General features: G+C 38.0%; 1 protein-coding gene across 2 annotated transcripts in view; it reads right to left on the bottom strand.

Moving 5' to 3' along the window:
• Positions 1-26,858, bottom strand: part of tmem132e (transmembrane protein 132E) — a 441,890-nt gene that overhangs the window by 138,871 nt on the left and 276,161 nt on the right. Inside the window, exon 1 of one of the 2 annotated variants that reach the window (XM_023342403.1) lies at positions 3,975-4,633. The exons of the other annotated variant lie outside the window; for it this stretch is intronic. Coding sequence (XP_023198171.1) covers positions 3,975-4,053 — 79 coding nt within the window. The 5' untranslated portion in view covers positions 4,054-4,633. Of the gene's footprint in view, positions 1-3,974; positions 4,634-26,858 lie in introns of those variants that run through there. 2 annotated transcript variants of the gene reach the window in all.

The raw sequence follows: 26,858 nt of genomic DNA, 5'->3' as shown, positions 1-26,858 counted from the left end.
GGAGCCTGCTACACAACCAACAAGATGCAGCAAGTGGTTTCTGAATAGCAAGTCAATAACAAAAAATTAGTTTTTTCAAGCAGCGAATACAGTAATAAAACCAGCTGACCAGACATGTTGGAACTTTATTTAGTTCGCTAGGCAACGAGCAGAGCGCCATTTAGGTTGCTAGGTAACAGCACAGTGTGAGTTAACAACCAGGAGTTTTTTTTAAGGTTTTTGGCTCAGGTGACCTTTATTTGAGAGTGGTGATGTTTTTTTTAGATGTTTTTTTAAGCGATTGTCCTGCTGTTAGAAGCACCTAAGACACAAAGGTATAAAAACATGCAAAATATGAATTTTGCTTAATAGTTATTATGCAGACAGAGAGTCAGTGACAAAAATGAATCAGGAAGTGAGACGGAGCCTCTTTGTTGTGTCAGCTGAGTGACAGAGTCAAACAGGTCAACACACACTGATCAGATAATAATCCATTGCTGATACATGTCCAACAAACAGTCTGGTTTATATTACTGGACTGTCAACAAGTCACACAAGGATAATTAAATTGAATATAAATTTGTATTCAAAATATTAGCAAAACAACAACAGGATGTTGGGACTGTATTCCTCTATGAGGTCCCAGATGTTTTCTAAATAATAAACTTTTGGGGTACAACAATTGCAGTTTTCTGGCCAATCAAAAGCTTTTAAAAAGTCTGATTGCTTCCGATTTCAGCCGATACTGATTTATTTTTATAAACATCAGATGTTGAAAGATCACAATGAACTTCAATGTTCTGATCTTATTTTATTGAAAAACACTGAATAACACCTGTGAAACAATGCAAACGTGGCTTAACTTAGTGCCCTCAAGTATAAATGAAACGTCTAGAACAGGGGTCGGCAACTCAAAATGTTGAAAGAGCCATATTGGACCAAAAAACAAAAAAAACAAAAAACAAATCTGTCTGGATCCACAAAAAATTTAAAGCCTTATTATAAAGCTTATAGTGAAGGCAAAACAGGCTTTAAGTGTTTATATGAGCTATTTTAGCCTATAATCAAAACGACTAAGTGTACACATAATTAGTATTCATGATTAAATATTTATTTTTCTTGCAGTGCATCCTGGACGGAATGACGCACCACGTGACTATTCTGTTGTACGATGGTGCTTTAAGTTTACCTTCCGTTACAATATTAATGTTTTATGTTTTGTTGCATTGATAAACTGAAATAAATATAATAAAAATCACTAATCGATTTATAAAAACAACCACTTTGTTACTAAATATATGTGACTATATGGCAGGATTGTGTTCTTACGTGTTTAATGTGACTTCTGTTTACGGACGTCACTGGACAGCTTCTCAACATCGGGCATGTAAGATGCAACTTTCATCTTGACGCGGCAGCTAATGTACCATACCCTCCCTGGAAACGTCTTTCCACATTACCGTATTTTTCGGACTACAAGACGCTACTTTTTCCTCACGCTTTGAACCATGCGGCTTTATAGGCCATTGCGGCTTATATGTGTACGTTTCCAGTTGTTTTGGGTTTTTTTTTTTTTCTCAAAAAATTTGTAAGTGCGGCTTATAGTAAGGTGAGCTCTATAGTCCGGAAAGTACAGTATTTGCTATTTATCAACTTCTTGCTACATAGCAAACATTCAGGTAATCCTTCCGCATTGGCAATGAATGCAAATGATTCAGTCCAAGAATTGCAGAATCTCTCCTCGGCTATTTTCCTCTTTTCCCCTTTGCTCTCCATGGCCCACCACACACCCATTAGTTTGTTTACAGCAGCCACCTGCCTCGCGCCCCGCCCAGCTGAAAGAAACGTGTCACAGGCTTTGCCGCAAATCGTCGTTGACAGAAATGTTGAAATGTAATATTTATTCTACACATTTTTATTGCATTGAAAAACGTTAAGAATGATTGTGTCATGTTTGTCCTCCAACAGAAACCATATTAAAACAAAAAATATATATTTCCCATCCCCATCTTTTTCCATTTTCAAACATTTTGAAAAAGCTCCAGAGAGCCACTAGGGCTGCGCTAAAGAGCCGCATGCGGCTCTAGAGCCACGGCTTTCCAACCCCCGGTCTAGAGCATTGCTTTCCAAACTACTATATTAACTAAAAAAAATTTAAAAAATCCCTTAGTCATTCATTTTTCACATTTATAAAAAGCAAAACTTGCACAACAGGTTAAATCACAGAGCTGTTTTTGAGCCTCCTCAGAAGCAGTATTTTGCTTTTACAAAATCACAAGGCGTGAGATTCATTGACAACAAACAAAACAATTAAAACCACCAATGAGGTGTCGGGAGATTTAAGTTTTCCTTGTAGTGCAAAAAGAAAGTATCCAAACACAGGAGCTTAAATGAAGACAAGATCGGTTTCACCCAAAATCAGAAATTGTGGATGATCAGTTGGTGCACGACTAGGAAAAGCGTATCAAGATATGCAGAAAAGGGTCAGCTGCTCAGCAAAATGCTTTGAAATCAAAACTAAAACCAGAATATTGTGGACAGAAAATCTAAAAACTAAGCCTTGATTTCTTGCCATTTTGGCTTATTTATTTATTTATTTATTTATTTTAATTTTCAGGCATTCATCAGCTGCAGGTCAACAAAACAAATTCTACAGCTCAGATGGAATATATGGACTTAAAATTTATCAGAATATTTTGTGGTATTTACTGATGCAGTGATAAAAGCAATGACAAAGGGGGATAAAAAGTAGTGGGTTTTCATGTTAATAGATAATCAATTACTTAATCATAAGTACTGTTTTTGGAAAAAAAAAAAAAGATAAAAAAACAAACCAGCACAGAACATCTTACAGATAACTACAGGACCATTATAATAAAGATTTTCTCACTGAAGAACAAACATTGACATGAAACAGGTATATTTTGCTACACTCAAAGAGTGGAAAAAAGTTAAAACTAATAATTAATGTCAAGATGATCATGTGGAGTTTAGCAGTTTCACAATAAAATTAAAATTTGTCATTTCTATACCATTGCTAAATGGTACAATAATCCATACTCCATGTTACCTGTGAGTGCAGTAATGATTTGAAAACACCCATGCTTAGTCACGCTATCAGCAAGAAGCCCCAATCAGTTAAACAGCAGCATTTGCTGAAAAAGTTTAGTTTTCCAAAATCACTCGACAGGTCAAATGAAAAACTGGTTCTAGGGGACGTAGGCAGTCCAACAGGTGATCGTGTTTAAGTTAAAGTAGTCTGAAGCATCATGATATAAAGATTTTTCTAATGCTATGCTACTGGACTTTATCAAATACCAGGAATACATGACATATATGAAGTTACTGTCTTTTGCTAAGCAAGAAATGCTCTTCAAATGGGTGTTTTCACAAGACAACCACCCAAAAGAGACCAGTAAACAAGCAGCATCTTGGTTCCAGACCAGCAACAATGATGTTAGGGAGTGACCAGTCCAAGCCCTCGACCTTAACCCAATACATAATTCATGATGTAACATCAGATATCCTGTTTCTGTGGAGAAATCAGGACATGCACAGACAATGTGGTCTAATCGTCCTGGATCAGGAAACCCGTTCACAAGTGCAAGAAGTCGGATGACTTCATACAACAGATGTGAAGAAGTTCTTAGAGACTGTGTTTTTACAACTAATTATTAGTTCGGTGAGTGACGACAAAGCCAAATATTTGTTTGTAAGCAGCCCATTATTAGATTCAACCATGTTTTGATTTGGAACAGACTTTGCAATGTCCCCACAATCATTGTACGGAAACAAAAGCCTTGGAGGATTTTGAGCTTTACTCGCTTTTTTTAAAAAAACACACAACTATTATTTTTTAACCAACTGTACATAATACACTAGACTTAAGTCACAAAGTCAGAATCCTTCATTTTCAAACACCATACCCTACAATTGTTGAACGAATACAGTAAGGCAAATAAACTTAAGAGTGAAAGAAAGAAAATGAGACATACTTATGAGAATTATCCAGAGTTGAGCACAAACACACAGTTGCCTGTCCCCATAGTCCAAATCAGAGATTAAAAGTCCCATATTCCAAGTGGTTTTATCATTGAAATCTCATTCTTTAAATCTAAAAACAAATCAAAGGTGTCCTTTTGAAGTAAATCCTCTTCCAAAGCGGTGTTACTCCATGTAAATCTGTTGGCTCTCTTAGAAATAAGAAATCCTTGCAGAATAAAGAATGAATGAGTGGACAAAAAAGCTGAAAGCACCGGCAGTCCTTCACTCGCTCCTGTCCTCGCTGCCAGCTACACAAAGCTCCTTAAACTTGTGCTTCTCTTGACGCCTTGAAGCTAACTCTCTGTTAAACAGTGGCTCAGCCTCACACGGCAGCGCAGCGAGTCCCAGACTGTGCATGGCTCCGGGACAGACCCTGACAGACAAGCTGAGCCTCCTCCCGGTTGGTGGGCTGTACGAGGACTATAGACAAAGCCTCTGACGCTGGCCGCCCCCCTTCCCAACTCTCACCCCCTCTACATCCCCACATCTCGCCACACCTAGTCTCCAGTCTATAATCACCATGTTAGCTCTGGGTGATAGTCAGGACCCGCAGCCCTCTGAGGATTCAACTTACACCACACACAAGAAACACACTACTGCCCGATTTATCTTCTCCCTCTCTGGCTCTCTGAACGTGTTCAGGCAGACTCATGTGAGCCAGAGAGAGAAAAAGAGGTGGGGGATGGTTGATTTGCTTGAATGCCTTAAGGCAAAGAGAGAGAGTCAGAGAGAGAGAAAGAGAGACAGAAAAAGGAGTGAAGAGGAGTAGTGGAATAGCAGGGATTAGATAAAGGTTATTGATGAATTAGCTTAGATATGCTCCTCCTTTCTCATACGTCGACCCCCCCTCAGAATGCTCTGGCCTCATGAGAACAAGGGGTTACCGGCACAGGGGGAGGGGTGCACACACTGCCATGCTGCCTCACTAACATGTGCCTGGAATTCCCATAGTGAAAGAGGAATTCACAGACCTGTGTGTGTTGGAGGGGGCCCTATAAGCTGAAAGGAAGCAACAAAAGACAGACACTTACACCCATGGAGGAGACCCGACAGAGGCCGTCTCCTTATTACCCCAAAGCTCTTTAAATCACAGGAATGTGTACTCTCGTCTCGGTCGACTGACAAATCCACAACTTCCCACTCCAGAAGACATCCCACCGAGTCGTGCTCTGGGGTCCGCCATACAAAGCTCCCACCAGTGCTGCTGCATATTTTACAAGCCACACAACAACATAAAACTCAGACTCCACCACTAATCCGTGCTTCAGGAAAGGATCAAATATGTGCCTCACGTTTCAGGATACACACACTGTCTGCCTGCCAACTCCAATAATCAAAGTGGTGTATTTTTACCTCCCCGCTGTTAAAGGTCTATATGATATCACCGCTGTGTTTAAACAGCGTTGCTACTTTGCTTTATTCCTCTCACTGTCTCGAGGTGGATGTAGCCTTCAGCTCTGACAAAACTTGAATCCCCAGGTCTCCTGGCTCTTTAGCTACCTGTGAGTTGCCCTTGAGCAAGGCACTGCAGGGAGAGCATTTTTGAAAGGTAGGAAAACACCTGCTGCAGGTGCATCTTTTTTTTTTTGTTTGAAAAATGAGAGAAAATGAGAGGGCAAAGGAAACTCAAGCTAGCACCTCATTATACAGCTCTTTTGGTACTAATGACATTTATTGAACAGTAATATGAAAGGAAGAGAGAAGGGGAAGGCTGGGAATTGAATCAAAGACAAAGCCTCTGCACATGCTGTGCCTGCTCGGTCAACAGCACATGTACACAACTTTTTTTTATTATTATTTGAGGCTTTTGAAGGTCATTCCCTTAACATTCACATTATGTGCAAACAGTAAATTTGAAACCCTGATGTTCTTAAGCCCAACACCATGTTCTCAATAACCACAGAGCAGAACTAGCTGAGATCTTGTCTTTGAAGACTGCAAACATGGTTGTGAGAGGAAGCATCTGTGGTAGAGTTCAATGTGCATCAGAAACAACTTCAACTTTGTGCTAAGAATTCAGACAGCTGTTGATTTGGTCATACAAGGACCAGATGTATATTAAAAGCATCTCCTGCAACCCGCACTCCCACAACCTCACAAAGTGTCTTTCAACCCTTCTCCAGACCCACAAGTACACATACAAAAAACAACCATGATCTTGCTGCAATTTTGCAAGAGTAAAGGTCTGGTCCACTGTTCCACAGTCAGGACAAAATAAGCCTGAGCATCTTTCCAATAACCCTGGAGTAAGCCTTTCCAGGGAAGCCATTCCCTGATAGTTGGAACACACACTCCAGTTCCATCCCTACATCATCTTCCATCTAACCCAGGGTTGGGTCGCAGAGGCAGCATCCTTATCAGAGAGGCCCAGACTTCCCATTCTCCTGTCACTTGGGTCAGATCCTCCAGGTGGAATCCCAAGGTGATTATAGGCTAGTCGAGAAATGAAAGCACTGGGTCTTCCTCTGGATCTCCTCCCAGTGGGACAAGCTTGGAACACCTCAACAAGAAGGCCTCTCTCGATGTGGAGGTGCAACTACTGTATATTCTGAGTCACCTCCCTGATGACTGAGCTTCTCACCCCATGTCTAAGAGAGAGCACAGACACCATGCGGAAAAAACTCATTGAGACAGTTTGTATCAAAGATCATATTTTTTCTGTCACTACCCAAAAGCTTTTGAACATAGATGAGAGTAGGAAAGTAGATCAACCAGTATTTTTGCCTTTTGACTCAGGTTCTCTCTTCACCAGTACAGACCAGTACATCGCCTTCATCACTGCAGATGCAGCACCAATTGGCTTATCAACCTCTTGCTCCAAGTTTTCCTCATTTGAAAAGAAGACCCCACGATCTGGAAGATCCAGACCTGGAGACTGGAGACCCAGATTGGGTGCAACCTTTAAGAAAGGTAGTTGACAGTCAATATGCAGTTGGTGAAACCTAAAATTGGGAGGTTTTTTTTTCCGTTTTTTTTTTAAGGATTTGTCTGCTCTGGTGGCCTTTGGCAGTCGACAGGAAAGTGGGTTGTGAGAGAGGGGGGAAGACATGCAACAAAGGTAATCGGGCTGAAACTTGTGATGGCCCCGTCACATATAAGGCCTCCATATATGGGTCGGGTGCTTTACCCCTGCCATACCTGGGATGTCTTTGTAGTTATGTGGAAAACAGAACAGAGAATGAATTCTAGAAACTAAAATATTCCATACGGTGTTTTCCTCTTCCATACTCATCGAGACCCGGAAACTATTCAAAAGTGTGCAGTAACATCTAGCCATTGCAGATGATGTAGAAAGAGTCTATGGAAAAAATATGAAGCATGAATCACATTAGTGTGCTAACAGACCAACTGCAGTGGGACTTCATGACCACATGTATTGTTTCGGTTTCCCAGTGGGTCAGCAAAACACCTGTAAGTTGTATTGAAGCAATGTGAAATCTCAGGAGAGAATGTAAACAATAGACATAACGACAAGGTGGTGTACACATGTCATGGACACACCCAAAAGGTATGTAGAGAACTAAGGTGTTCATTTTGTTTGGTTTAACATAAAGACTAAATTGGAAGGGAGCTATTCAGTCCAGATACCATAGATCTGAAAAAAACAGTTCAATTCTCCATTTTACTAGAAGTATGTTTTAAAAATTCTGTTTCCTTATAGTAAGAACTCAACAGATGAAACCCAGACTAAATTCAAAACAGCCACAGACATGTGGCAATCTCTACTCTGACTTGCTTGGCTTTTATTTTCTCCCAGGTGTTATTATTTTGTCATGACAGTTGGATTTTTTGCCCATCTTTGTACCATTACAAGACCTTGTACTTATCCAGAGCCCTTATGATTATGTACACCGCATGGGTTCGTCTTCTAGGGTACAAAAGCACAATGATGCAAAAACTGCGAGTGCAAGATGTAACAAAGAACAAAGTGTATCCCACCTCTGTGATTCAGACTGGGTTCAGTTGGTTGGTGACTACAGGCAAAAAAATATGTTAAACTGGCCAACTCATCCTTAAACTTGGCCAGTGTTCATTGCACAGAAGAGATGGGCATAATGGCATTATTCCTAGCAAATCAATGTGATGGTGATTTGCCTTGTATTTTGCACAATACACGGGAATACTAACATTTGTTTTTGTGTTGGCTATGGACATTTGCAGTAGTGGTTTGTCTTTTATTGGGTTAGAGAAACAATATGATATTTCTCTATTCTAATTTAGCTTACTGGGGGCTTACTGGGGGCTGCGCAACTGCATAAAAATATCAAAGTAAGTGCCCTGCAGGAGCTATATTTATTTTACAGCAGGTAAAATACATATTGAACATGTCATGTCAATGTGATTTTTATAGTAAACACATTTCTAAAGATGCTATTGACATAACATTTTCAGAGTTGTTTGTAAGAAGTCCATGCATAGAAAAAGATCAAAACAAATAAGTTCAGAAATTATCTTGGACTGGTAGTAGAGTGATTCTCTATTATGAACTACTTGACCCCTCAGGTCCTTATTGGAATTGCTCCCTCAGTGTTCCCAGGACTAGACCTAAATAGGCTGAGGAAGAACTTACTTTCCATTTTCCTCTGCTCTGGAACAAACTCTCTGAAAACCTGAGATCTATAGAAATTGTTCTTCAAATCAAGACTGAATAAATTTGCGTTTGCATCAATTTCAAACAATCTGATGAACAAACTGAAACATGTTTGTTTCATTCAATGCTTTGCTTAAGTGTGAAACAGTTTGGATTACCTTGTGTAGGAGTGAAACTCTCCTATTAAACTTGCTTTTATGACTAATTAGTGTTACCAGGATGGGTATAATCAGAATGTTTTTTATTAACACTATACATTGATACTATAAAATATTTCGCCAAGTTAGTACTTTAACTCTAAGATTCAGGCTACCTGTTTTCACTACTTTAACATCTGCAGCTTGCAAAAGCAATCCAGTCTGATTAATGAGAGAAGAACTGAGGAGCCACCTTCAATGCCATCCTCCAACTCCGACAGGGGAGAGAAACAACAAAATACTCTTAGAGCTTGTAGAAAACAGCAAGACCTTGAATGCCCTGCAGAGGATTTATAAGAAACTTTTCAAATGACTACATCTGAATTTTGAAGACTAAGGCCTGTAAGAAAAGAGTTTGAGGCAAGGAGGAGAACATAAGTGCACAGAAAATATTGTTTAATTCTGTCTTACCTTACTTTCAAACTGCCTGTCCTGGAAAATAAATATTCTGGTTGATAAACAGAAATGTAAGACTGCTTCGATACGTTAAATGTACATCTGGTAGCAGTACTCTAACATAATATTCTGATGTTTGAAAATGGAAGTAGAGATCAAAGGGTACGTATTATACAAAATTCACATTTTGCATGTCTTTATACTTCCATTTCGGTCTCTACTGCTTCTAAAAACAGCCCAAGCACTCAAAAACAAAAACAACAATTTTTGGAAATAAGTTAATATATTTTTACTATCTGGAAAATGAACCATTTAAAAAAACTTCCAAATGTAACATCACAAATCAGCAGGCACTGTCCCTCACCCCAATGAACCCCCAATGCTTGGGTAACCTAGCAACCCAAGCAGAGCTCCAGCATGTTTGGTGAGCTATGTTTACAGCTGTATGGACTGTACAATGGCTGCTGGAAAATACAAGTGTTTTTGACTTACCATCCAGAAACCACTTGCTGCATTCTTGTTTATTGTGCAGGAGATTCTACTAATGCTTTTCAAAGATATACGGTTTGCAGCCATTTTCATGTGAGTGTAAACATTGAGTCAGGGGTGTGGCCAGCGGCTTATTTTGAACTAAAGTGACAAGATTTCATAAAAAAAGGCTCAAAATAGGCAGAACTGACCAGACCAGACCTACTTTAAGAATGTTTGGGGAAAAAAAAATCCAATGAACATGTTTTGTATAGACCTATCCCAGCCTGTTCAAAGAAGCACAATAAGTCACCTGAAATAAATGCATGCTGGTTTTTAGAGGGAACTATGATGTTATCTCAACAAACTACAGATTAGATTTTATACAGCTGAATATTCCTCAACTGTATATCAATTGAAAAATATTGTTTTAACTGAGAAAGCCCAAAAGACTTACAGCTGTGATAATTTACAAAGTACTGACTCAAGAGAACTCAAGGCAAATCCAAACCACACATTGAGGTCTGTAAAGGCATTTTTGAAAATGATGCATTGTGATGAAAAAATTAAGATTATGTACCACTTTAGATCAGTCTCACAAAATCCTATTAAAATACATTTATATTTATATTAGTAGTAGTTCCCGTATAACATCAGGTACCTTATTTAATTTCATTGAGCTTCTTTATGCAGTAGTAGAATCTATAACTGGGTTGTATATTGATCGAGCCAAAAGCACATTGTCAGTGGCGTCTGGCAAACTGCTGAGGACCGTGAACCAACACAGACATTCGCACATTAGACCTGAAGGTCACCTGACTATCACCGCCAGCCTCCTAATCCCTTTTCATCCCGATGAAAATGTGCTACGACAATGCATGCAATGAATGTAATAAAACAAAACAGATCCTAACCCCTTCTCCGTCTGACGCCCGGGGTCTTACGGCCCCATTCGAGGAGGTGATTACAACCTATGATGCATCAGGGTGTGCTCTTCTCATTTCACACTAACGGCATCAGTGGACCGCCGGGTTTGAAAAGGCGAAGCGGCACAGATGGGCTCGCATTGTGAAACCTTATCGCCTCCTTCTTTAGTGGAGGTTCTATTAGACCTCGGGCCAAATTGAATTGAATCACTTCCTGTTGTGCTGCCATTACGAGAAACATCTGCTCTGGGTGTATGTGTGCTTTTGGTCAGGGAATAAGAGGGTCCTTTCATTTCATCACATTACTTTGACTGAACTCAGTACATTTAAATATTGGAGCTGGTGTGACTGCATCAGGTGTGAACTGTTTCACATGTCACATTGCAACACAAGTGCTTCGTTGGTTTTCTGTCAGATTTTAATTTTTTTTACCTAGAAAGATAATTATGAAAGGGAATGAAATTAAACAGATCTGAGAAGCGTGGCATGGATTTGTATCCGTCAACCTGAGATATTTTGTAGTACCATATTTTGTGCAGTTACAGCAACAGGATTTTTTTGCAGATTCTGTCATAAAACAAATTGCAAAGAAAAAGCGCAAACTGAGTCAGACATGAAGTAAAACATCTGATCGATCATTTTCTCTCCTGAGCTTTATACATCTGAATATTAATATTTAAGGGACTGTAGATGCGAATTAGCTTTTGCTATAACCTGGTGCAGTGCATGAAATGGTGACATTTATGTTTGAGCTGTATATTGTTCCTTTTTCTAAATAAAGTTCATAAGACATGAACGTTCTGACAGGAGACACTTAAAAAAAAAAAGTCAGATTCCATTTAGTGCCAAAAGACAATTTAGACCAAAAAAACAAAAAACTTTTGGCAAAAAATTGCTTAGGCCAAGATTTTAGGAAGGTGACAATGTGGATTTGGCTCAAATCAAAAAAAAATTTGGGGGGGGGGTGGAAAGATCAGAAATTAATTATTCAGGCAGCCTTAAAATGTCAGATATGATTTGAGTTTGCCTGCAGTGTGAACATAGTCTGAGTTTAAAGCTTGGGTGTTACTTTCTAACCTAATTCTACTCTAAACGTCTACGATGCGGTTTGATTTGTAATATTCTCCAAGAATCAGAGAACAGTTGGATTAAAGCAAAAGTCAAATTATTAATAGACTTAATTGTCTATAAGTCACAAACCAGGCAAATTATAGACAATTGGCTTTCTCAGTGTTGTATAGTAACGAAGTAAAAATACTTCACTACTTTACTTAAGTATATTTTGGAGTACTTCATACTTTCCTGGAGTATGAAAATTTTTGATGACTTTCACTTTTACTTCACTATATTTCCAAACTTAATTGCGTACTTTTACTCCGATACATTTTCAATGTGTGGTTTAGTTACTCGTTACAAAAAAGCGAGAGAGAGAAACAAAGTGTTTTGATCCCACCTACTGATTAGCAAGTAGCAAGTAGGCTACCGAACAAAGTCCGTAGCCTGCTTGCCTGGGCTTGTTCATCACCACCAATAGGATACACCTGTTTCGCTTCTCCCATTAAACACAAAGCAAGTCTCGCAATCAGCAGCGGTCACATGGAGGAGGAGACGGAGACCACAACGACTGCAACTACGTCGGACACGGCTCCAGGGGAACCACCAGCTGGTGATGAGAGCCCCTGGCCTTATTTAAACACAATATACTCTTTCGTGGGTGTTAAAGATTCGTCGGACCGCATGCAGTTTATGTTATTCCTGCCCGAAGATGTGGAAATTCTATCTTACAAAAACTCCCCGTCCAACTTGAAGAAACACATCGAGGTAACGTCTTATGAAATGGTTATAATCCTCCTGTTTCAGTAACTATAGCTTGGTCACTAGACACTACTGTATTGTGAAACGTTGACCATAAATGAACTTTGTTTGTCATTGTTTTAGTTCCACACGTGGTGTATTTAGCTTAGGCCTAATGTTGACTGTATCAGGCTACCTAGACTCCTCTGTTCAAGGGGGACAGAAGCCATAGCGATAGCAATTTAGACTAAATTTAACGAATATAGGAAAGGCATGCAAGTTCAAAACCAGGTTTACAGATGCCAATAAGCTGCATTTCCCTCCCAATTCTTTTTTTCTTGTGCATAATGACCAGTTGTGTGCACCACCTACTGACTGTAGCATTGACTGATTCACTGATTTGTGAAGTAGAGTAATCGTAACAGCTCTTTTTCTTCATGTTGGCCGCATTTTCTGCACTTTTTTCTCATTTTCAGCGCTGACCTTACTTGAAGGGAAAACTTAAGGCTTACAAAAACTTTGTATTTTCTGTCCTGGAGGGTTTACTAAGAAGCTGGTTCAGTTGTAAAGCAGGTTAAGTTAACCTTGTGCTATAGGTAAAGCACCTAATTTTTTTAACTAAATGATGCCTGCAGATATATCTATTAGCAGGTTTAATTTTGCCTGCACTTGGTTGGGTACATTATTTTAAGTGTATTTGACAAGTTTACCAAAATATAAAAAATGTCATTCAAACTGCATTTGCTTTGTTTTACTTTTTACTTGTACTTTTCATTACATTACTTGAGTACATCCATTTTTACAGTAATTTCCATACTTAAGTACAAGAAGTTTCAGATACTTTAAGACTTTAACTCAAGTAACATTTCAGTCAGTGACTTCGACTTTTACCAAAGTCATATTTTGGAGAGGTACTTATACTTTTACTTGACTCTGAGATTTCAGTACTTTATACAACACTGGGCTTTCTTGAGGAGCATCAGATTAAAAGGGGCTGAATATAAGGATAGAACACATTTCCGACTTCCACTTCAAAATTAACCACTTCTTTATGTTGGTCAATCACATAAAACCCCACTAAAATGCATCAAACTTTGTGGTTGTAATGTGAAAATGCCCCAAAATAAAAACATATAATGAAAAAAAGACAATATATATGATTTATTTTATTAAAATGGCATTAAAACCAAACAGGACAGCAGTAAGCTGACAGCTAACTGCCTTTAGATGGGAAACGTTTGAAAAAAAACCTTTTTAATAAATTTTATATTCCAGGGAGAAAGTGGATTAAAGTTGTGCTTTTAACTCAAATAACCTTTTAAAGCACAGCCACCCTGTTCACTTTACCAAGGTATGCTCAAACACTCCAACTCTGAAGTATCTTTTGTGCTACTGTGTGATTTTTTTTTCTTTCTTCCGAGGCATTTGACTGAATAAGGTGAAAAAGAAAATCCTTGTAGCATAGTGAAATAAAACACCTAACTATCCCTGCCCATGCAAAAGCTGTCAAGCATAAAAGCATTCTGCTAAGTCTGAGGACTACAGAGAAGAGGGCGGCAGAAATCTGATCTCTAGAAAAAAGAGGGTAAATATATCTGTAAGTGAAAGGTAAGGATAAAATTTTTTATTTGGTTTAGAAGGACTTTTCCCAAGCAGAACTGCTTTTGCTCTGGTCTGAGCACACCCTGAGTTATTTGGACCAGGATTTCTGAGCTGCTCTTTGCCATAAGGACTGTGACGTTGACAGCGATGCAGTAAAGGTTTGCAAAGTTTCTCACTGAAGTATTTGTTCCCCAGTTAAAAGGAAAAGGAAACCTAGTTTCATATCAACATTCATACATTTTTGCCAACAGTCGAACACAACTGTGCACCATTTCAGGGTTTCTACCAGCAGATTTTTACCATCACTAAACATTAAAATGTCGTCTACAACAAACATCATAATTCATGGAGACTTCTTAGCAAAACTCATCTGTCATCTTTTCATCATTGCTTCAAATAAGATGAAACTCAGAGCTGACCCATCCTAAAACACCATCACATCCATCACTCCTACCGCACACCTCACTACTGTCTCACTGCCTCCACATTTTCTGCACCTTGACGATACACAGCAAAAAATGTTTTTAATGCAATTGAGGTTGTGCAGTGATAATACAGTATCAGTGCCAGATATGTAGTTTTCCTAGATGTATTCAGTATTTTTTTCAGGACGTTTTGGCATTTTACTCAATTTGTTACATACAGAACATTCAAAATACCCTTTAATTTGTCTACCAATAAATTTTGAAACATACAAGGTGCAATATTAGGCAAAATGATATATTTTTTCAATTTCAAACATAATCATCACACTATGAGACATACTGGAATTCTGGGTGCTTACTGCCAATTTCTGCTTTACATTCAGGTAATCCAGAAAATGTCTGCCCATTCCTTATCTCATAAACGTTTAATAGATCCAAACTCTGCAACAATCAAAGCCTTTCATCTCAAAAGGGTTTGTGTTATCACTCAATTAGCAGATTGAAATGCACACAGTATAAAACAAGCCTGAACACGAAAACATTACTAGCACCTTAGACTCCCAGTTTGTCTTTTTTTTTTTTAGTTCCCCTCTGTGTGCTCTGGGTATTCATATCAACTAGACCTGCACAGCGCTCTACCAAAGACAAGCTGCTGCTGGAATATTTCAAAACACGTCTCGCTTCAAGTTTCATCACTTTTCATCTTCATACAAAGCAAAATTACATTAGTGCTTCAGAACGTTTTCCTGGGTGTGTGTACAGTATTAGCATGAAATCAAATCACGGTGGTAATAGAGAGTGAGGTTTATCGCTTATTCTACAGACAATCTGCTGTATATTTCACCTCGTTACGCCTTCCCTGAGGCATGTGTGAAACAAATTTTCATCAGATTTGGCTGATCTAGATATGAAGAGTTGCGTTGGTTTTCACAGCAGATGAAAATGATGTTTAAAGGCCGTTTGAAAATGATCTCACACAGAAGATGCTTTTTATTGCATTTAAATAATAGAATACTTCATTTAAATGTAGCATATTGTTCCTCAAGTGAAAGTAATTGTTCTGTAAATATACATTTTCAAGAGCAGGATGCAGTAGCCATTATAATTAGGTATTTTTACTATCAGAGCTCCTGTCCCTTTTATTTTGAGGGACAGGAGCTCTGAAGGACTGGAATTGGAGTTTTCTTTTGTCGAAAGCTCAGGTAACGTCAGCGGCTCAAAATAATTTTTATTTAGCTGGACTGAAAAGGCCAGCTGACAGCATGTCTACTGGATATCATCATGGACAGAGTTACATTTATTTTGGTTAATTTGAGATTTTCAATTGACTACTGCAAATCAGTCCAAGTCAACCAAAAGACAGGACATAACCGGGTCTGGATGGAGATGCAGGTAAGCTGATAATTAGTTTACATACTGAGGTTTAACATGTGAAGAAAAAACAAATCTGTATTTCCCAACCTGTCTGGTTGAAAGTTAAAAATAAAGAGAACTGTGGTAAATATCAACATATTTAGATCCTGTACTACTGAGCTCTTAGATCCATGGTGGGCATACTTTTGCTAGACTGCTAGTAGCAGAGCTAACTTTTTGTTCAGTGATTTAGCATCTTTGAAAATGTTTAGCACACACAATTTAAATTATTTTTTCAGTTTAAGTCGCCAAGCGGTTATTTGGCTGTTTTTTTCAGTGGACTAAATTTCTACATCTATGCTGAAGTTTTGGTTGTCAAATTTTTAATTCGATAAGTAGTTATGAATTCTTCAAGTAGTTAGATGTTTATAGTCATGCTCTTATTTTGAAATGGATGAAGACCTCTTACGCAGCCCTTCTGTTTCCTCTCTGGATGGAGTCAAACAGTTTGATTCCTGACCAGAAAACCAGTTAATAAATTACAATCTCTGATAGTAAGCTTGAATTAGGCACCGCCTAAAGCAAAATTCACACAGAAACCAAAGTTTTAGAAAGCAAAATAACTTAAGAGAAGTGAAGAGATAATGATCTGAAAAGAGCTTCCTCTAATGTTGGCGATATCTGAGCAGGGTTGAAAAGACACTTTGAAATTCACTTGCAATTTTGAATCAAACCAACCCTGTGGACAGGACGCATCAGATGCTGGGTTATAGTCTGGTGAATCTACAAGGTCTCAATTAGTGGAGAAGAAACTGTTTTATCTGTTTAAATCCTTCTAAGCAGCTACGACAGATAAGAGTGGTGAATTTTCCAATCATGTTCATGATGTAGCTTTTAATGAGGCATAATTTGCAGATTAGAAGGGAAGAATACATAACCAGTGCAGCCCCATTAGAGGAAAAGGGAAACATTTCATCATTGATCTTTTTATATGTGCTCATAAAATCATCCATAATTCATAATAGATGGCCTCATAGTTCAGCAGCCTGTTAAGATAAACCAGTTACTTGTTAAAGTTATACAAAGCGTGGTTTCCTGATTAAAGGCCTGCTAGGTATCTTTCATTTACTTACGTTAGCCTCCCTGCTGCGTGGACTATGGCCATTTGACATCAAATATTTATGAACCAATTAGCTAAAAGCAGAGTTTTAAACAGAGCAACTGCAGAGCAAAGGAAGAGACATTTTTATTTTCACTCTGAGGAAGTTCAAGACGCCATCACCCACCAGCTTCCTTTATTCAGCTTGCTTAGATCAGAAGTTTGTTTTGTTAACAGCAAAACAAAGCTCAGCGCTCCAGTCAGTCATAAATTTAATTATCAATGAACTCACCTGGTTTCACTTTATGCAAATCAATATTTTCCCCAAATCTTTATATTCAACAAGATTGAAGCAGACTCCTAGTACGTAGCCATGGTAACTTGAGGTTTGGAAAACAAATGAATGGAGTTGGAATAGAGAGGATATGTGACTACATGAAGGACATCATGGGAATTAGGAACATTTGATTTCCAAAGCAACCGATTGGTGGAGCTTCACAGGTAAGTTCCATCCAAATGTTCATCCATCTCCCCAACAGTCCAACCAGATATCCATCTGTCCTTCCAATTGCTCATCCAACCGCTTGTCCATCCCTCCACCCGTCTATTCATCCATCTATTTATCCATTCATCCAACTATCCAATTGTCCATCCATCTAACCATCCAACTGTTCATCCATCTATCCATCTATCCAATCAATCAAATTTTATTTGTATAGCACATTTCAGCAGAAAGGCATTTCAAAGTGCTCTACATCATAACAAACACAGAAACACAAAATCATGCAACATAGAATCAACAATCAAAACATTACATTAAGTCAAGTGCCATTATTAAATTCGTAGTTGATTACGTTTCAAATACAATCCTAAACAGGTGGGTTGTTTGTTGAGATCCATCCATCCAATTGTCCATCCATTTATTTATCTATCTGTCCATCCAGCCATCTGTCCACCCACCCGTCTATTTATCTATTATCTATCCATCTATGCATTTGTGGATTTGTTCATCCATGACTCTCTTTCCATTCCAGTTTGCTGGTTTTGTACCCTGACCTCTGTAGAAATATCTGCTATAAATTCAAAGTCAAATTTCATATTTAAACTTTCAATATTTGCTTGAAAATGAACAAAGCTGTTTAAATTTAGATCTAGAAAAGGTTTGGAGAAGGAAAACGTGGATGAACGTAGGCTGTAGGAAATGTGAATTAGCCTTTGCTGCTGCTTGAATTTGCATTAGAAATGAACCTTCTGAATGTTAAGTGAACCATTACAGTAGATGAACGGGCCTGAAAAATCCTAGACCAAATTTTACATCCTCAGACTCATCTGCATGTACTTAACTTATGTATGCACAGGGCTATATACTGTCTAATCTACTCTATATTTTCCCATTCATCATCTATTTTCTTCATACATTTGCTTCCTAAGGAAGCTAACAAAGAAGCTTGAACATTCAAAAGCTTCAGCAGGGATGGGATTTAAAAACAACATTAACATGTATCAGAAAAGACGACCCCTCAGTGTAAGGTTGAGAGGAACACAAAGGCTAGGAGCAGGGAGGTGCCCTCCAGCTATAATCCACATTCTGGTGTCTGTGAAGTTCTAGATGTTTCAGTATGAGCAGTCTAGTCGATGCTCACTGCAGCTCCCAGAATCGCCCGGCCTTCTGCTCCTCCACTGCCAAACAGAGAAACCGCCACTGCATGCATTAGTAGATGTATTGATGAAAGGATGCAAATGCCCCATGGCAGAATGATCTGTGCCTGAATGCAATCCGAGGCTGACGTAATCTATAGGCTCCAGACACAGGGTTTCCCACAGGGAATACTGTGTGTGTGGTAAACTGAGCCTTGGAACATTATACGGCTGCCTTTAGAAGGAAGGATTTCCTTCACAAAAACAGTTCTGCAAAAACATTTACTATGTTATTTGATACCTACTGTCACACCAGGAGGACATATATTCTATTATTTTAAAATATTTCCATTTTAATTGGTTTAAAAACAATAATATGCCCCATGGACATAAAAACCAAGGCTGATCAAAGACCTTCAAAGTCAAGCCAAAAGCAATCTACAATAAGGAAAAAAGAAAAACAGATTAAAAAACAAAGAAAAAACAAACAACCACACTAGAAAACACAGAGCAGGCATTAAGAACAAGCTGCAAGAACAGCAGGAATCTGACAAAAAATGTTGTAGCACCTTTATTTCTTACCCAATATCTATAAAACCTGGCTCCAATCACTGAGAAAATCACTGATATTTTGATATGTAAATTATGTATTCTCCTTGGATATAATCAGTTTGTATTCTGTGAAGGTGCAAGAGAGGATTGTGCAAATTTCTCCTTTTTATACTGGTCAATAATTTAATACTACATAATTGCTGCTGTTAAAATTAGTTTACTAAAATGCAACAAACCATGGCTCCCATTTTTTATGAAACATTTCATTGCATTTGATAATCGTTATGAATATGGCCATGTTCTACGACCCAGTTATTCCAGTTTGTCGTTTATTAAAGGTTTAAAAATTGCAGTGGGTGCAGGCTGCCACAGCAAAGTGTAACGCTAATTAAGGCTAGGCGCCTGACTACGGCCAAATATGGTAATAGGCAAGTCAGAAAGGTTCGGCTGAGGAGCCTGTGTGTGTGAATAAAACACCATCAGACAGGAAGCAAGTTTAAGTTATTGTATTCAAACTTATATTTTTGCATATAGTTAGGAAGGCATTCAATAATAATAATAATATTTATATTTTCCTGTAAGTATAAACAATAAACACAACAGGAAGACAACAGTAACAAAAAAAAATAAACCCTGACAACACGCAAGAGTTTTTTTTCTTATTCAAGTCTGTTCTTTTGTATGCACAGTGATTAATGGTCCATCAATCAATAATCCGACTGTTTTTAGTCCATGATCCAGGGCAATGGGTTCGGAAAAATAAAGTAGTTTGGTTCAATTAAGTCCTACCGCAAAGCTGCGGTGATCCAGTAGCTCGCCATCCTGGGCTGAAACAAAAAATAGCTATATTCCATAAAGTATTTGTCAGAAATCATTCAAATGAATTTCAAGTTAAAGATCACATTAATGTTACAGATCCAAGTAAAGTTACAGATCAAAGTAAAGTTACAGATCAAAGTAAAGTTACAGATCAAAGTAAAGTACACTTTCAAGTAATTGATCTAAGTACTGTTTCAATAAACAATTGGTTTTTTTGTTTTGTTGTGCAACTCCAAATAAATGTACCAATTCCAGAGTTCTACAGGCCGTCAACAAAATCAATGAAAAGTAACTAAAAGTATCCTGAAAAGGACAGATTTACAAAAATCAAAGGGCTTATTTAATACTTTGAGAATATTTCTTCTATTCAGCCACAAAATTACCAAAAAGAGAATGCTCTTTTAACCTCCTGAGACCCTGCATCCTCATATGAGGACATTACATTTTTGTAAACACAGATGTAAATAATAACATTGATTGAATGGTCTTATCGTCACACAGATAGACCCAATGTCCTCGTCTGAGGACATTGGGTTTTGAGAAAACCACTTATTGTAGAAAGCTAAAATTTCATGTTTAGACTAATTGGGTCCTGACAAGGAGAAAATGTATATGCAAAAACAGACCCATTGTCCTCATATGAGGGCATTGGTTTTGACATAGTTCAAGAGCACATAGAAAGCTAAAATTTAATTTCAACTAAAGTTAAGTCATACTAATCCCAAATAGTAAGGAGACATAAAAAATGCACATCACACAAAAGCCCGGGTCTCCGGAGGTTAATCTACAAGACCATTTTTAAGTCGCCTTTACATAGATTTTAAGTGGGCGGGTCGCCACCGCATTTCTACTATAAAAAAAAAAAAAACAAAAGACGTAAAATAAACGACTCGCCGTCGAGTGGTTGCCAGAAAACACCCAATGTAATCCTTCGTCTACGTTAATTAGGCTGGATTCTTCAGCGATTTTGGAAAACGCCAACACAAGCAGCTAGCCACAGCGACAGCAGCAACAGCAATGGAGGAGATCTGAGTTCACCTCTGACCCGGAACTTAAAGTGTGCTGGCAGCTTGACCCGCCAAGATAAAATACGGGTTGATTATTTTGTGCAGGTTACAAAAGGGAAAATAAACTGATAAACAAGTGTAAGACAATTTTAAACCACTTAAACTTTGCTGTTCCTCACTCTCTGGGTCAGCTTTACTCTACACACAGAACCATTGTCATGGCAACCAACAAGACAACTCTATTAAACCGCAAAGCAAAGAGTAATATACTGAAAAGAATGCCCTGTACTATAGCTAGCTTCCTGCTTTTGGAGCATTCACACTGCATTCTAACCACATCAGACCTCATTTCAACCAAACTGAGACTTAAGTTTTTAGGCAGATCAGATTTTGCTTTTTAAGTCTACATTAGAATTCCATTGTGCATTCACACTTCTCCAAATTAACTTGATTTTCTAGACAAACACACTAGAATTCAATTAAAGTGGACTAAACAGGGCTGGTGTGAATATTGCTTAATAAGTCATCAAATTCTGCAGGAACATGCTTTGGCTCAGTTTGATTCAGGTGCGATAAACCAAAGAAAAATCTAAAATGTTGATGTTAGTGATGTGTGGGGACTGACTACACACCAGTCAGTGTGCTTCAGGTCTGACTTAATCTAAATAAATGATCAAACAAGGATCCAAGGCACAGTTTTATAGATGTTAGTTGTCATTAGGTGCTGCTAACTCCAGCCCAACTTCATGCCTACTTCCCAACTTGTCTGCATGGCAACCTCCATTCATGGCAGCGGCTTTGACAATGAAGCGTGCACAACACAGAGACATTCAAACCACTAATGAATTGTCATTTGGTTCAGGTGTGTTAAACCAGGGAAAAAATAAAACGTGCTGGAAACCTGTCCTTGAGGCCTGACGTTGGACATTAAATGATCAAAGCTGCACTTCATCTTTCAGAGAAAGGAGAGGATGACCTGAAGAAAAATGTTTGTGCTGACATATTTAGCTGATTCATCAACTTCACTGTATAGAAAAGAGGTAAAAATATATGCTTTAAATCTGCTGAGGACAGATTAAATGTATCTGGGACATGTCCCTAAGCCTGCCATCATTGAAAAAGAAAAAGTAAAGAATTATCAGATTTCACAATGGCACTTTGACATAGTAATGTCCAAATTACTAAGAGGAATGTTGAGAGGCTATGGTTTACTGTTATATGTTTGTTAAAATATACCGTTTTTTTCTCCATGCTAGTCCAGGTGCATGCTGCAAAGTCAAAGACTCATTGCAATTGGCTGGACTTGTTAGATAATATACTTTGATTTGAAAGTACTGGGTTGAATTTAAACACATTAAGATTCTCTATAACTAGAGATACGTTGGACATTGTTTTCTCTTCATATGAAATGTGTTTTTAATGTGTGCTAGAGAAATAACATAAATTAAGCAAGATAAAAGTTTTACTTTGGCTAGTTTTTAATGTCACTTGGACAGTATAACAGTAGTTTAAAGTAGGTTATAGCTGCCAACCTTAAATGTCAGACTAGAATACCATCTCCAAAATAATAAAGGACACCAAACTAGCCCCCTGAGGAATCCCACAAGATTTAAAGGTGAAGCAGCAAAGACAATTTAAATGGTTTAAATATGAGCAGCTCCTTTATTTCTGGTTAAGAGGTTAAACAAACAATTAAGGCCATTTAACCATTTTAAAATCAGTTTGATGCAATTTAAAACTAAACAGAAATTAAGTTGCAGGAAGAATATTTTTAATAGTTTTTGTATTTGGTTCCATGTTCTAGATTTAACTATATATCTCAGCCTTTTATTTTCCCACCAAATCCCCATTACTGTCAGAAAAGCATCAATCTCATTTTCCCACGACGATTACTGAATAAAGCTTCAGCTCATTTCTGTGAAGCATTATAGACATTTTAATTTAAAACATGACATCTCTTCAAATGAAAAGGCCACAGTGGAGACAAAAAAAAGCAAAAAAAAAAAAAAAGAACAAAACAGGAAAACAAATGAAACATCCCTTATGATTGGACTAAAAGAAAATATATGAAGTTATAGCCATGATGATGGGAGCAAGTCTAGCATTACAGTCAATTTACTTCAATTTTATTACATCATTTTGACCAATCTGTCAATGGGTTTGCCCTAAGGACTGCAGAAGCAGTGCTGATGCATGCAATTTACCAAGACAAGATGGCTCACACATTATTTGCAAGATAATTCACAGTCCAACGCTGAATATATATGGAAACAATCTCAATTAAACGGGGAAAAAAAAAGTCTTTACTTTGTAAAGCTAATTTCTCTCTGGCCGTCTCTTTCTGGCATTCCTCGTAATCACCAAGTCTAATTAATCCATGATTGTGACTTGTAGGTGTTACATTGGCAGTCTTTCACTGTATTCCACCAGATTTCAGCAGCACAGCTCTAATTGCAGCCCTTTGGGGATAATAAAGCTCAGCTGAATATTGGATCAGGAAACAACAGTACACCAAGATACTTTTTATTGCCATGTATGTTTTCCCCCTTCTGGTGTCTGTCATTGTTATGTCTGGGAAGGATTAAGACAAACTGTATAAGAGAGCTGCAGTAGAAAGTCTAAAGATAAAAACAATATTTTCTTCAGCCTTTATAATGAAGATGTATTGATTATTTAGCCACTTTCCTACCAAGCAGCAGCTAAGAAGCCAAAAGGTGAATGAGAAAAAAAAAAAAATCGAAGGAAGGAAATGAAGCAGAAGAAAGATAATCCCCTCATTGTTAATTGACTGTTGACAGTAAATCCCTTACAAAGACCAAAATCAAATAAACTGTAGACGGGGACAATGTGGCCTGATTTATTCTTGTTGGAGCAAGTTGTAGTTTGATATAGCTTAAAGAAATATTTTCTTATTCAGTAGCTTCAAATGTAAAATACTTTAGCTTGTACTAATTTGGAGAAAAATTAGCTAACATACAAAACAGTGACGTGTAGCTATAACAGAGCTACCCACAGAAACCAGTGGGTATTAGTGGCAGCATCACAACTAAAGTGACGGTGTCATCAGGCAGGAGCCAAAGGATCCAACAAACAAAATCATTAAGGGTAACATTCACACAACAGGTCTTGATGCTCAGTTCTGATTGGTTGCTGGTTTTTTTTTTGCATGATCATTCATGCTACTAATTAATACATACATTCAACTGGTTTATTCATGTTCGAGTCCCTGAATCTGGTAGAAACAAACCCTAATAACTAGCAGCTGTAGCAAATTTTGATTCGAGAAAGTATTGAATTACTTAAGGGCTGAAGAAAAAATGTGAAAACTATCTGTCTATCATTGACCTATACAATAATGCATGTCTTTGTGCTGGTCTTTCACATAAAATAATTAGTTCTTACCCATGGTGAGATTTTTTCTGAGTTCCCTCTAAATAAACCAGATTTAAGTCAATAAACTTGGTTGGTCCTAAAATGTTAATGTCTAACAGGTTTAATTACAGTTACACTACAAGTGTAACAGCTGTTACTTAAATGACTGTAATGCTGCATTGAAAAGGAAGTTATTGCATCTTTGCTTTGATTATGAAGGCAAAAAATCTGCCAAAATACTCTGCATATGAATGTCCAGAAAGCCGTTTTGCATATTTTACAGTATTTTACAGTATTTTATCATAAAGCAGTATTCAAAATTAACTTTAAGCTGTTTATGCCTCATGTTTAGTGGATTCTGAAGTTTATAAAAAACATTATGATAAAAGGCTTTTGTAGCAACAGTATGAGCAGCTACAGTCAAGCTCGTAAGTATTTATACTGTTGGCAGATATACGTTTCACCAATCTGTTTATTCAGCATGCTGCCCCCACAAGATGACACCCTGGGTGGTTGCCCATATCAGAAACCGTACATCTTTGAAAAGCAGAAGTGGAGCCCCCTGCACAACTAACAAGAATGCAGCAAGTGTTTTGTGGACGGTAAGTCAACAACTAATCACCTTTTCCAGCAGCCATTGTACAATGAATACAGCGTTAAAACCAGTTGACCAAATGTGGTGGGAGCCGGTTGTTCTGGAGCTAGCATTTGCTTTTCAAATGACTGTGCATCGCTGCTGTACTTTTGTTATACTTCAGCACAGCTTTGCAGATTTTGCATGTTATGGGAGATAAACCACAAGAATCATCTTTAGTGAAATATTTCCACACTGTTGACGAATTTCCACCCGTTTGCCAAGATGCTCTCCGTCTTCGATCTGTTTTGAAGAAGCCATTGTGTAGCCAGTGTTCTGTCAGATCAGCTGTCAGATTGTCATACCCTTAGCACGAACTGACGGCTATATGTCAGACAACTATAAGCTGCCATTACCGCATATCTTTATTTAATCAGCAACATAACATCATGATGTATTAGTTAGATTGTCATAACAAAGACACTCGAGAGCCGGCTAAGCGGGCAGGGACGAGTTTTCGACGGGCGTGTTTTGTAGTGCACTGCAGCTGCAACTCCACTTCCTTTTAAAAACACTGCGAAACCACAAATATATCCATCTACATATCATTTGAGCTAACGTATTAACTTATTTTTGTTGTGCCTGGTGGCGTATGCTATGCTGTCAGATTAGGACAGGCTGTCAGAGTAGCACCGGCAATAACGTGACTGCGACTAGTCGACATGAAAAGTAAACACTCACGAGATGTCCTAGAATTGACTAGTCGGTTCAACCCCTATTCAGACACCAAAAAATATTAACCAATTGAATGAAGTTGGGTGTTTTTTTTAAGAATCTTATTTCTGGTTTTTAAAAAACCTAAGACCCAAGTGGAAATATAAAAATTTGCATAATAGGCCCCTTTTAAAGATTTGGGGCTCATCACTGCACTGTCAACCTACTGTACATTGATTGTTTAAAAAAAAACACAAATAAACATGCAAATAATTTAAATAATGACCGATTCCCCTGTAGATCGTTTTTTCCTCCTATTCTCATTTCATACCAAGCAAACTTTTGGGTTGAGTAAAATTTTCAAATCTGAATTTGCCAGGGTTATGAATAATTTTAAACTTCACCATCTCCTGAACCTTCATGTTTCCAACTACTTTCACTGGCTGAGGCATTCCCATGTCTGTCACAAGATATAGACTTTCCAACAAGGCCCGGATTAACCCTCAGGCCATGTCCAAGTAGGAAATGTCAAAAGCGCCTCCCATGGGATACATCTGGAAGGTCTCTCGACACCTGAACTGCCTAATTTCAACACGGAGCAGCAGCGGTTTCACTCTGAGTCATGCCTGAAAGACTGCAGCCCCGTACACTTTTCTTCCAGAGCTCCCAAAATGCTGCCAGCCCAGCTCAGAATCTCATTGTTTTGATCAATATCTACTCCTAAAAACCTGTTAAGTCCAACTCAAATGGTAAATGATCATTACGTTTAGTCTAAGCATCCTCATAATCTGCTCCACAATTAGAGGAGAATTTAATTGTGAATATGTTATCCTTCATTTGCAATTACAAAACACTCAAACTATTTAAATGTTTGCTGTTTGATTAAAAAAAAGGGAAGCCATTTCACTTTCTGCCTTTGCTTAATAATTCACTCAGACCAGGTACATGTTAAAATACATTAGCCATAATTAGCAAAGGAAAGCTTTTCATCAGTTGACCAAACAGGCCCAATGTAAAACTGCTGTAACAACTTCAAAACTGTATTTGATCTATTTCTGGATGAAGAAAAAAAATTTATGCATTTTAATTTATGGGAGATCAGCTAAACCTCTCAAAGTTTTAGCTTATGATTAATATCTCACTTTTTTCACCAGCAAAATGAAAATGAGACCTGATTTTGTCCCTTTGGGAAAGCAGCAGTGATGAAACTGCATTGTTCTGTAGACAAACGTGTTATTTGCCAGGGGCCAAGGAGATTTCTTCCCAGCCTCTGGTTTCACTCCAATCATTAGATTTCAGTCCCTTTGG

This window comes from Xiphophorus maculatus, chromosome 11, assembly GCF_002775205.1.
Source record: "Xiphophorus maculatus strain JP 163 A chromosome 11, X_maculatus-5.0-male, whole genome shotgun sequence".
NCBI lineage: Eukaryota > Metazoa > Chordata > Actinopteri > Cyprinodontiformes > Poeciliidae > Xiphophorus > Xiphophorus maculatus.
This window is presented reverse-complemented; position numbering and strand designations above follow the sequence as displayed.